This window comes from Hydra vulgaris, chromosome 14, assembly GCF_038396675.1.
Source record: "Hydra vulgaris chromosome 14, alternate assembly HydraT2T_AEP".
NCBI lineage: Eukaryota > Metazoa > Cnidaria > Hydrozoa > Anthoathecata > Hydridae > Hydra > Hydra vulgaris.
Genome location: NC_088933.1, coordinates 43700253 through 43712500, shown reverse-complemented (window position 1 = coordinate 43712500; position 12248 = coordinate 43700253). Strand labels below are relative to the sequence as shown.

General features: G+C 26.6%; 1 protein-coding gene across 3 annotated transcripts in view; it reads right to left on the bottom strand.

Moving 5' to 3' along the window:
- Positions 1-7091, bottom strand: part of LOC100213797 (putative autophagy-related protein 11) — a 51810-nt gene extending 44719 nt beyond the window's left edge. The window contains exons 1-2 of one of the 3 annotated variants that reach the window (XM_065817568.1): positions 6976-7091; positions 2834-2985 (exon numbers count right to left, since the gene is read on the bottom strand). In XM_065817568.1, the coding sequence (XP_065673640.1) occupies positions 2834-2857 (24 nt within the window). In that variant the 5' untranslated portion in view covers positions 2858-2985; positions 6976-7091. Of the gene's footprint in view, positions 1-2833; positions 2994-6975 lie in introns of those variants that run through there. The other 2 variants (XM_065817565.1, XM_065817566.1) reach the window with 2 other exon arrangements.
- Between the last annotated feature and the right edge of the window lie 5157 nt (positions 7092-12248).

Sequence of the window (12248 nt, the reverse complement as noted above, 5' to 3'; positions counted from 1 at the left end):
ATTTTGCCTTATAGCAACGCCAAAGAAATTTTGCAAACAATCGATTACTGCATCTGTAAGATAACCACGCCCACCGAGACCTTTTTCTCTTTTCTTTAAATTTCGTAGTCGTGTACCAACACATTTTTGATAGTGTCCCACACATTCTAACTTATTAACTTGAATGCCAAGGTAAGTATCTATGACATTAATGAAACTTTTACTGTCCCCGTCTCCTATAAAATTCACATATCGCAGTTTGTACTTGTAAATAGATCTTAAAAACACACGTTTTGCACCAGCGGTCTCCATACCGCTTGCAGATCCTTTGTAATTGTTTTTACAAATGTGAGAGTTCCTCCATTGGGCATGGGTTGTAGGGTTTGTTTTTAAAAGATCTTTCTTTAAAAAGCAACCTTTGCAGAACCTGCACATTGGTTCGACATCCAAAACCTTTCCAGTGTCCATTGATAATGCAGAAAAGACACCGTTTAATGATGAAAAGCCTTTTCTCTGCCAAGTGCCATCACACAACACACCAATATCAAAAACTTCATCATTAGCAACATGTTTACGCAATTCTGCTACTGCATCAAACATGGTATCTTCAGCAACTTTTTGTGTGACAGCACCTATTTTCATAGCTAACTTATCATAATTATTTTGAATCATTGGTTGTGGCATATTCATTAAAGTGGTAAATATTTTTATACAGAGTGTCCCTGTCCAAGTGCACGCATTGCGTATACCGTCCTACAATTAATATCATATCCTCTCTTACATTGTTTTGAAGTATAAAACTCATTTTTATATTTGCAGTTAAAGCACTTGATAAGTAACTTTGAGGCAAGTCCTTTTTTGTCTTGCATTTTTTCGGACAATGACAAGGATGAACACTCGCCACATTGAAGGCATGCTAAAGCACTAAATATATCAGATAATATAGAGCAATCTATAATCCTATATCCAGATATTTTCATTCTTGTAAAAGCTCCGGAACATTTAATTGGCTTTAACTTCTTCGCAAATACAGATGTAGAAAATAAATTTAATCCAGATTCGTTATTTACAGAGTTATTATTGACAGTTGAGTTATTTGAATCAATCAAAATTGTTACAGAAGAATTATCATTTAACTCCTTTTCAATATTTTCTTTTGTCAAGACTGTTAAATTTCTTCCCTAAGAAACCTCTCCTCCTTTTTTTAATTATTATTCTTGATTTTATTCTACACGCTTTACCCATTTTTTTTTAAAATTTAGAAAATTGACAACTTTAAAAGCTTCAGAATAACAGAAAACTGTAATCTGACTTGATAAACCAGACTTTTTTCGCTCGCTGGATAAGTAAAGAAGCCAAACCAAGCATTTTACTGCAGCTATTTAAAAATACACATAAATTATTAGGATTTTTAATGAGGTGTTACACCGTTGCTATGGGCGTTGCTATGGTATAAATTTTAAGGTACCTTAAAAAAATGCTAAACTTGAAGGATTTAATGATTATAATCAGTAAATAAACAAATAATTTTGAATTCTGCATACATTAAAATGCATAAATAAAAATATTTTTTATAAAAGTTGGGTAAATTAGAGGGGGTTTCCCCCTTAAGAGATTGTATTTGTGAACGTCATTTATGGATATAGTGTGTTGTAAAAAACATGTATCCTCAGGATTACAACCAAAAGAGTTTCATCCACTAAACTGAATAATCCCGTTAAAACAAAAATGCAGAAGTTTTGACCACTATGCCAAAATTATATTATTTTAAACTTAAATTTTGAGCTTTTCTTATTGACATTTTTAACACGCGAACGCATTTTACTCGAAAGTATTACAATGTTTTTAACACGAGTTCAGTATTATTTTTAAATACCTCCCACTTTTTATCTCGTTTTTAAAACAGCATAGAGTTACTAATTACAAAACAACAAGCTCCTTTTTGTAGTGAGGTCCAATGCCAAATTAAATTATTTTGATTTTAACATTAACTTGAGGTCAAGTGTTGTTAGGCGGTGCGGTCCGTACCGGATGACAGTTTCAGAGGGGTGATTTTTTCTTTATTTATGGGGTTTTTTTTTTCTAAATAATGTGTTACGGTTACGTTGATCAGGCGCCACGACAACAATTGGAGTGGTCGAGGATTCTTTTTTCCGCTCAATTACATACTAATGTAACAAGTTTTTGGCTACTATATTTTATTGTAACTATAAACTAAAAAAATAACAAAAGTACATAAATAAGAAAAAGTTTTAAGATTAAATTCATTTTTAATCAACAGCAACAAGTTGGAGCTGAAGTTTTACTTTAATTAGGCGAAAATACAACTGTTTGTTATACGAAAACATAATAAAAATGATAACCAATTAGCAAAACTTTACTGAAAGCACATATATATATATATATATATATATATATATATATATATATATATATATATATATATATATATATATATATATATATATATATATATATATATATATATATGTATACATATATATATATATATATATATATATATATATATATATATATATATATATATATATATATATATATATATATATATATATATATATATATATATATATATATATATATATATATAGAGTAGTCACCCATTTATGTTAGTAATTTATGGAACCAATCAAGTTATTAGAAGATTTTAAAATTTGAAAACAAATTTTAATACTTTCTCGACAGTTTTTAGTTTAAAGTTATCTAAGTTAAAAATAATATTACACAACTGTTTTTGTTAAAAATAATGAATATAATCCTGATATTCAAATAGAAGATTATGAAGAACTCAAGGATATGTCTGGACAAAACAAAATAAAAACTAATAACATACCAAAATTGTGTCGCGTTTAACCATGATGTCATCTAAAATAATTTCTTATTTTTATTGGATTACAGATAGCAAGTGATATCTTTTGTAACGTCGGAATATATCAAATCTTTTTACTCATCAGCTTCCAGTCTGAACATTCATATGTTTAATTTCTAAATTAAAAAGTTTTTTTTTTGCGTAATGCAAGCCATTAAAAGTTGGCTTTACAGTAATATGTGAAGGATTTAAAAAACTCTTCGTATTATTAAAGTTTACAAAAGATAATAATTTTAAAAGTAAATTTAGCTTCGTATTTGGTTATTGATTCAGCGCAGTATTTTATCTTGTTAGTTGACGTTTACGACAACCTTTTGATGAATCTTAGGATGCAATTTACACATCTAATCTCGTAAGAAGGTCAGAAAATTTTATCACATTTAAAAAAGTTGTTTTTATTTGAACAAAACTCTTGAGGGATGTGAACTTATTAACCAACACTAATATATAAAAAAGTCTCCTAACAATTTATTCAAAAACAAACAAACAAACAAACAAAAAAACAGTCGGAAAATATAAAATGATAGAATTATTTAAGAAAGTGAAGTAAATTGTCATGGTGCCTTTGGGTGAAAGTTTACCATGGTGTTTTTGGGTGGAATCAAAATAACATTACTAGATTGAAGTTTAGAAGACAATTTCAATATAACCAGCGTTTGCGGTTCAAACAAAGAGACGATGATTTACGTCACGTCATCGTTTTGGAATTTTTTTTTTTTTTGATTATAAGGTAAAAAAACACAATGCATTAAAAGATTATTCTGTTTGTTTTTTAAGGTTTTTTTTTCTATAAATTATATTCGCTTAAATAAAACCATTTAAGCTAACATAATATAGTGAGAAAACGTTAAAAAACATTTTTTTTTTTCCGTTTTTCTAGTTTCATATCCAACCAGGTTATCTTTTTTCACTTTCGTAATTAAAACCTGTATAAACACGCGTTCGTACAATCCAGGGATAAATCAAAAATACGTTTCACGGGCAGTTTTACTCAATTTTAACAGGTTTTTTATGAGGCTTTAAAGTCAACTTTATAATGTTGCGTGCTTATATTACTGGTATAATATTATACTACGTTTCCCAAAAGGTAAAAACTTTAATTAAAACCTAATATCCTAATTTGGGCTCGGTAAATAGTAAAAGTTAATTTTGCGGAATTGGAACCATATTAATGACAAACATTATTCATATTTTTTTTTTGGAGGCTTTAAACTGCAGCATGCGTAATTTCTTTCTTAATTTCCATGCGTACGTTCTAACGGAGTTGTGTCGGCTGGGTATTGTGTCGGCTCGGTATTGTGTCGGCTGGGTAAAGTTCTTAAGGAGTTGTGTCGGGTATGGTATTGTTTTGAAGTGCTTTTATCTAAGTACTAGAAATTGTTAGAATAAACCTCAAAAAAGAAAGTTTATAATTGATGTATTTAATTTAACTTTATGAAACAACTTTCCAAATTGTCAACTTATGAAGATATTATTTTTTAGAACAATCATAAAAATTATATCATCCTCATAATAATAATCATAAATATGCTATGATAACAATTTAATATATAGCAATAGTAGTATGAACAAAAAACATTTAGCCAACTTAATTTGAAAAAATCATTGTGACATCATTAAGGTTTTGCACAAATAAAGCGTTTAAAACCAATATTTATTTTTTTTTTTTTTTTACATTAACTCTGTGTATACTGATGCTAATAGATTTTTGTGTATACTGATGCTAATAGATTTTTGGCTCAAAAAATAGATTAATAGAAATAACAATTATGTAAAATTTAATTTAAATAACACTTTTTAATTAAACACATCGGAAGTTTAGAAAAAGAATAAATGTAAAGAATTAAGCTTCAATACAAAATATACATTTATAAAAATATGTAAATAAAACTATATAAATTTTCTAAATACTATTTTTAACCAAACAAAAAACATTTCGCTTAATTTGAGAATATCATCATGATAAAATTAAATCATTTCTTTCAGTATAAAATAGTGCAAAATGTTTGAAACAAATAGGATATTGTAATTAATTAACCTTTAGAAAAGAAAGGAAGCGAAAATTTTTGAAAATTGTCTTGGAAATTTTATCTTTTATTAAATAATAAATATCAATAATCTGCTTTTCCTTTTTTGTCATCTATATTTCTATTTCATCATTTTCATCTATAACACTATTGTTTTAATTTATAAAAATAAACGTTTATTGCATATAAAGTATATGTTTAAAAATTCTTAACACACCCGTCATGTTCAGACTGTACATCGTTTGACACTGACTTTATAGCAGTGTTTTACATCTTTTTTTGTCATTTTCGTAGTGTATTTAGAAGCCATACTATTGATATTTTAGGATATCATAGTTTGTAATCATTTTTTCATCTATGTTGTTATTTTGTTTATCACCGCTATGTTATTTTACTTTCACACATGGAAAAAATATAAAAATCATTAACAACGGAAAATCCTGAAAACTATCACCTATATAAATTAATTCATATTAAGAGTTTCCGTTTGATTTACACGAGTATCATAAAAATGTAGAAAATTCCGACGACAAATAAAATGGTGACGTTGTATAATATTTTTTTTCTTAATTATCATGTAAAATAATCAGAGACAAATTTAATATTATCTATTATCTATATGATCATTATATCTATCGTAAATATTTATATATATTTTTTCCACCTTAAATACAAATGTATGTTTGTTGTCAATAATGTACATCGTCAACATTTTTTGCACATTTGTCGTAAATGTTTTCAATACTAAGTATTTTATGAATACGTTTTATAAGTATTTTTTAGCTTTGCGAAGATAAAATTTACCGCCTGGTAAATTTTGAATTTTTTTATTAATTATTTTTATTATTCTTTTAAAAAAAGATTTTTTTTTAAGAAAAAATTTACCCTCTTCCATTTAAAATTTATCGGTAAATTTTGAATCAAATTTTACCGAAAAATTTACATCACTAGTACTATTATTTGATAAATTTTATTTTCTATTTGCGTCAACTTGAAAGTAATTAATAACTCCAGAATCAGAAAGATCCAGTTTTTGATAAAGTGAGAAAATCAATTAGAGCGCTAGTATTGTTAAACTAAACACTTTGGGACTCATGAATAGAAGTCTCAGTACGATTTATTAACCCAATATGACATTCTTTATTTAGAGGAAATAACAAAGACTTGGTCAGATTCAAAGATTCAAAAAGTAGATGTTTGTACACAATTGCATCTGCTATCTCGACCATTCTGTTAACAGGTTATCCTGTTTGTCGAAATCTAGTTATATAGAAAGTTAGACATTGGTACTTCCAGTAATCACATTTTTAAAGACATTCCAATATCTACGTACTCAATGTTACCTCAGTGATATTTTATGAATTATTTTCGTAATGGCTTTTTGATGTTGTTCCAATATTTACTTTTTTTAACATTAACTCTATTTATACAGTTAATGATGCTATTTCTCTATGGGTATTTTTTTTTCTTTCGAAAATCACGTTCTAAATGTCTTTTAAACGTATTTTAAACGTCTTTTTAACGTTCTTTGCGTTTGAATGTTTAGAAGACTTTTAAAAGACGTAAAGAACTTTTTAAAGAACGTAACAATAGTAAATATATATATGTATATATATATATATACATATATATATGTATATACATATATATATATATATATATATATATATATATATATATATATATATATATATATATATATATATATATATATATATATATATATATATATATATATATATATATATATATATATATATATATATATATATATATATATATATATATATAGATTAAATAACATTTTAACTAAACATACTTTCAAAAAAAAAGTTAAAAAAATAAAAAAAAAGAATAAGATAAACAGCATGCTACAACACAAATTGGTATCGCTATTAGTTAAAAATATACTTTATTATTATTTCTTTTTAGTATTAATAAAGTATATGTTGATAATAAATGTTCGTAAATTACTTCCTATATTTTTGTTACATACTGCATCTGTAGCTCCAGGTTCTTGGGAAAAGTATAACACTTGATTTCATTTAAATATAAATCAGAAAAATATAAATAAAAAACCTTTTTTTTTCTGCAACAAATTGGAAAATTTTTTGCAACGAGTTTATTATCGCATTTGTGAGCAGATTATTTTACTTACTTACAAAACAATGCATTCCTTAAACCCATCAGAGCATTTATATTATGTAAAAAATGATCAATAACTTTAAAAAAAGATCATTACTCGATCATTAATTTAATTAGTAACCTTAACAAAATAGTTTATATAGTTTATATAATTTAAATAAAAACTCGTTTGAAAAAACGTATACGGGTAAAAGAAAACTGGAGATAAGCTAAAAAACTTAACGAGTAAAATCATCAACTTTCGTATATTTAAAAAACAAAATCTTTCTAATTATTGTAATTCATTCTAAATGTTATTTAGTTTTTTTCAGCCTATAAAATGAGAGTGTTGTTTAACGATGTCATGCATACGGGGGAAGGCAAGTAATTGTGAGAGTTTGTTACGTAAAAGAGAAGATGAGACAAAAACTTTAAAAAGGAAAACTTTCAGTCTTTGAATAACTTATATTTTACAAATTTAAGTCAAAATAAATATATCTCGTGATTATTCCTCAATATTAATACTAATCGATTATATTCATCCCTCCCTACGTGTGTCATGTTATAAACAACATTCTCTTTATAGACTCAAAAAATTTATATGGCATTTAGAATGAATTTATACTGTAAGAGTGAATTTATTCTTTAAATGAATGGAAACTAATGACTTTCATTCGTTAAGTTTTATAGCTTCAATCTCCTTTTAACCATTCACATTTTTTACCGACAAGTTATTATTTTTTTTATCAATTTATGTTGACGATTTTTTTTTAATGATTATCAATTAAATAAATCATCGAGTAACGAACTTTTTAAAAGTTACTTATCATTTTCTACACAATATAAATGTTCTATTGCCAGTAAAGTGCATTATACTAGCGATAGACTACAAAATTAACATATAATTAAACGGGCATTACTAAAATATACTGTTGCAAACACTATGCAAACTGGGATAAATGGAAACTGGCATAAGTGCGTAAACAAAAAACCAATTGCAAGAAGTATTTATAAAAAGATGATTGTTAGAAACACTTGCAGCAAAACATCTACTTGCACGACTCCTGCAACAAAACATCTGTTTGCACAACACTTGCAACAAAACATCTAATATTAGATTTTGATTGAAAAGACTTTCTTTGATTCTAATGTACGTTTATTATTTTGAAAAAAATGAAATCATTTCGCGCCTTTATGTCTGCTGACACCTCTTCATATTGCTTGTCAATAATAAAGATTCTCATTTATGCAAGGTTGCGTTTATGCAAGTGTTTGTAAAGTTGTTCGGCGTTCTCAATCAAGTTTTTGCAACTGCTTTGCACTTAAGAAGATTTGCACCAATGTAACTTCAAAAAAGAAGATTTTCACCTATATAATTTCGAAGAAGAAGATTTGCACCTATGTAACTTCGAAGAAGAAGATTTGCACCTACGTAACTTCGCACTTTTGCAGATTCAAGCTAAATCAAATTTTTGAAACTGAATTGCGCTACCAAAGATTAGCACCTGTGCAAGTTTGTACTTCCGCAACTTTGCCCTAACAACATTTGCACTTTTTAAAATTCTAGCGTGCATTTTTAGACGGATTAAAAACTCTATAAAAATTTTGAAATTTTTATAAAATCGTTTTTTCTAATAGAAATACTTTCTTTATTATCTACAACAAACATTGAGTACTTTCTCGTTTGTCCTGAGGTCGAGGTTTTGTTTCATACAGAATGTTTCAATTTATACAGAACTTTTATACCAAATGATCACATGAGAAGCTCCCCCCCCCCCCCCAAAGGTAACAGTATTAATAAAGAAATCAGAGTTAAATGCAGAAAAACAGACAATTAAATAGGATCTGGTGTTTAACGTATACAGATTATTGCTTTTACTGAAAATGTTCCTTATTAGATCAGAATATAATTTTTTTTTTTAGATATTCTCCGGCAAAAAAATACACTGGCTTTTAAAATTACAATAAAGTCTAAATATAGCTAGTATGGTTATGGGCTTATATGGTCATGGTTGCATCTATTCATGTTTATTTTGTGAAAATAAAAAGACTATAAATGTTTGAAGTCTTTTTTGAAGTCTTTTTTAAAGTCTTTTTTGAAGTCTTTTTGAATTTCAAGCAGCAGGGGAAAAAAAGAAACAACCGCATGAATATATTTTCCGCAAAACGTTAATTCATTTCAATAAAAAGCGACAAGTTATACAAATAAACAAAATTCTTCAATTATCATTTCATATATTCAAAACGTGGCAGGCTACCCAACACCCTCAATTGGGGGTGGGGTATATATTTGCAAATTTTAGGGCCCATTTGCAAGTGTAAGGAGATTGGAAAAATTTGTAAGATTCTTGGTGCCCTTATGACAGATTTTAGGGGTCTTGGATCTAGTAGCCACGGCACTGCATATATATATGGATTTTATTAACATCCTGAGCAACCTATTTTTTTTTTCTCTGGCTTAAGCTGTTTTTTTTTCTCTCAAACTTAAATAAGATATAGTCTTAAGGAGGAGGGCTTTACAACTGTTGCAAGATATTGGTGTAATCTTAGAGATCTAAAGGTTTCTAATCGATTGTTGATACTTAATACCTAACTTAAAAATGTTTTTGAAGTTTTGAAATAAATGTAATACGTAAACGACTGCTTTTGGTGATTTCTTAGTAACAATGTTTTTTCAAAATTGAACTAATATTGAAAAAACAAAAGCTTGTGAACATAAAATTATCGAGCATTTGTTTTACACATTTCTTTTTACGATTTTTACTTAGATATAAAATTAAAAATGTAATTATTATTACTTTTTTTTTCTATTTCACATGTAAAGTTTGTATTTATTATAACTTAAACGGATAACATTGTAAAATGTGGATATAATGAAAAAAAAATGTTTGTAATATTTCCACTTTTTACTTTTATATTAAGGCGGATTCAGCGTGGAATTAGCGCGGCCTCAGTTGTCATAATTAATAAACGCACTTGCTTTGCATATCCTTAAGAAAGAAAAATCAAATTTAAATATTATATGTATTGTATGGGTTGTAAATAAATGTTTTGGTGGGTGCGTGTGGGAAAAGTGAAAGCGGTTAGGCAGAAATAAAATCTATTTTTATAAATTATATCTAATGGTATTTATAAATAATTAATTCTTATTTATAAATACCTATATTTATAAATTATATCTAAAAATTAAATTATAAGAGTAAATAAATAATAGCAGGTAGTTTTTGATCAAACAATTTTTAAAAACAAAATTTAATATTTAAATTTAAATTCAAATTTGTATGCCGTTTAATTTTTTAAATTCAAGAATTTTTATCCCCTTTTCTTTATGTAAGTTTTTTAACTTAGACTAGTTCCTTTTTCTTCATGTGAATTTTTTTAGTCTTACAACTGCAACTTCAAATAGGAATTAGCTTTAAATATTGTTTTCGCAAGTTTACTTGTTAAATAAGCCGACTGTTTATTTTTTGAAACAATTTTTCGAAATTGGGATTAAGCGACATATGACGTTAATTTACAGCAATGATTAATTAGATTTCTACGGTAGACATTTAGTAACTAAGCTAATGGGAAATTAGGGCGCGAGGTACTGTATAGGCTAGGTTAAGATTTTTTCTGCAAAGTTTTAAGACAGTAAGATGTTCCAAACACCTTACTGTCTTGAAACTTTGCAGAAAAAACAAACAGAACATTAGTTTTGTCGCTCTGTAATAACAACTTTTTATATGCAGTAACGATAAACTGTTTTCGTGTTTGATTTGCGTATTTTTAATTGTGGTAATATCACTATGCGCGAATCGTACTTATTATGAATAATTTGTATAAAGGCATGATATCATAAATAATATGCATGTATTATGTATGAAATGCCTACATATGCAAAAATACTACTATTATTGTATATGTAATAATTTAATACCGTGTCTATTATTACAATAACTTGAAATAAATAATAAAAAACTTAAACTCAATTCATTTTAAACGACAGCGACATTTTTTTTCTGATAACAAAAATACTAAAAAGTTTAGATAGTCAGTTTAAACATGTTTTAATCGTCCATTTTTACACGAGCTAAACACAATTTATAAATATTAAATTTTCAACTTTTTGATAACAACCCATTTTTATAATTACCGCGATTAAATTTTGGGAAAAACTCATACCAGCCGATTGAATATAATCATCAAATGGCTGATTGACTAACGGCGGCTCATCTAAAGCCTGTTCGGCTTTATTAATATCTTAAATTTGTATATCGTATCTCATTTGAATATAAATCTAAACAAATATTATATAAGTAGTAAGATTTTTATATTTTTCTTATATAAAGATTTTTTTTGTCTTACTTATGTGGTCCATGATTTTCAAAAAAATCGCCTACATGACTCTTTTTATATGAATGTTATCAATGATAAGCACAGGCATATCACGCGGGAGTATAAGTTTTTTTGAAGCTGGATGAAAGAGAATCCATTTTATTCTTTCAATGTTTAGCGAAAGTTTATTTGATATCAGCCAGTCTAAAACTTTCTTTAGTTCAATATTCATAACATGAAATAATTATTGATGTTATTGTGCAATAAAAAAGATAAGTATCATTTGCAAACATTACTGTCATTAAGGTGGTACCCTACTAAAAAGCGCTTTTTTAGTTTAAAATTGAAATAAAACCAAATACTAATATTTTTCTGATAAGAAATTTATAAAAAATAATATTTGAAATGAAATTTTTTTTTTAAACTTTTTTGATATCCATAATGGCAGATAAACTGCCTAAAAAATGCCTAAAATTGAATATCTTTGTGACGTTAAATCTTCCGTTATATAAATTTTCTCTGGTTCAAACTTTGTAGAATGATGCATTATTATGTTTTATTCCGGCTGACAGATGGATTTTTAATTTAAGGACTTATTTAAATTTTTTACAAATTATTGAAAACATGCTTGAAATTCTAAATAGTTTCACTTAAAATGTGAACTAATTTTTTTATTTTAAGATATTGAACATGAATTTTAAAAGTTCCATCTGTTAACCGAATTTATTGAGTATACTGAGTATACCCAGAAAATTTCATGCAAAAATCATTAGTTAATAAAAATATATTACGTTTCAAAGTTACCATAGTATTACAAAAATCAAAATTTGTAAAAAACACATTTAAAGTTTTTTTCAAGTAAAATCTTGTTTAATGTCCACCAGAAATATATGACTGACTAGTTTTATTTG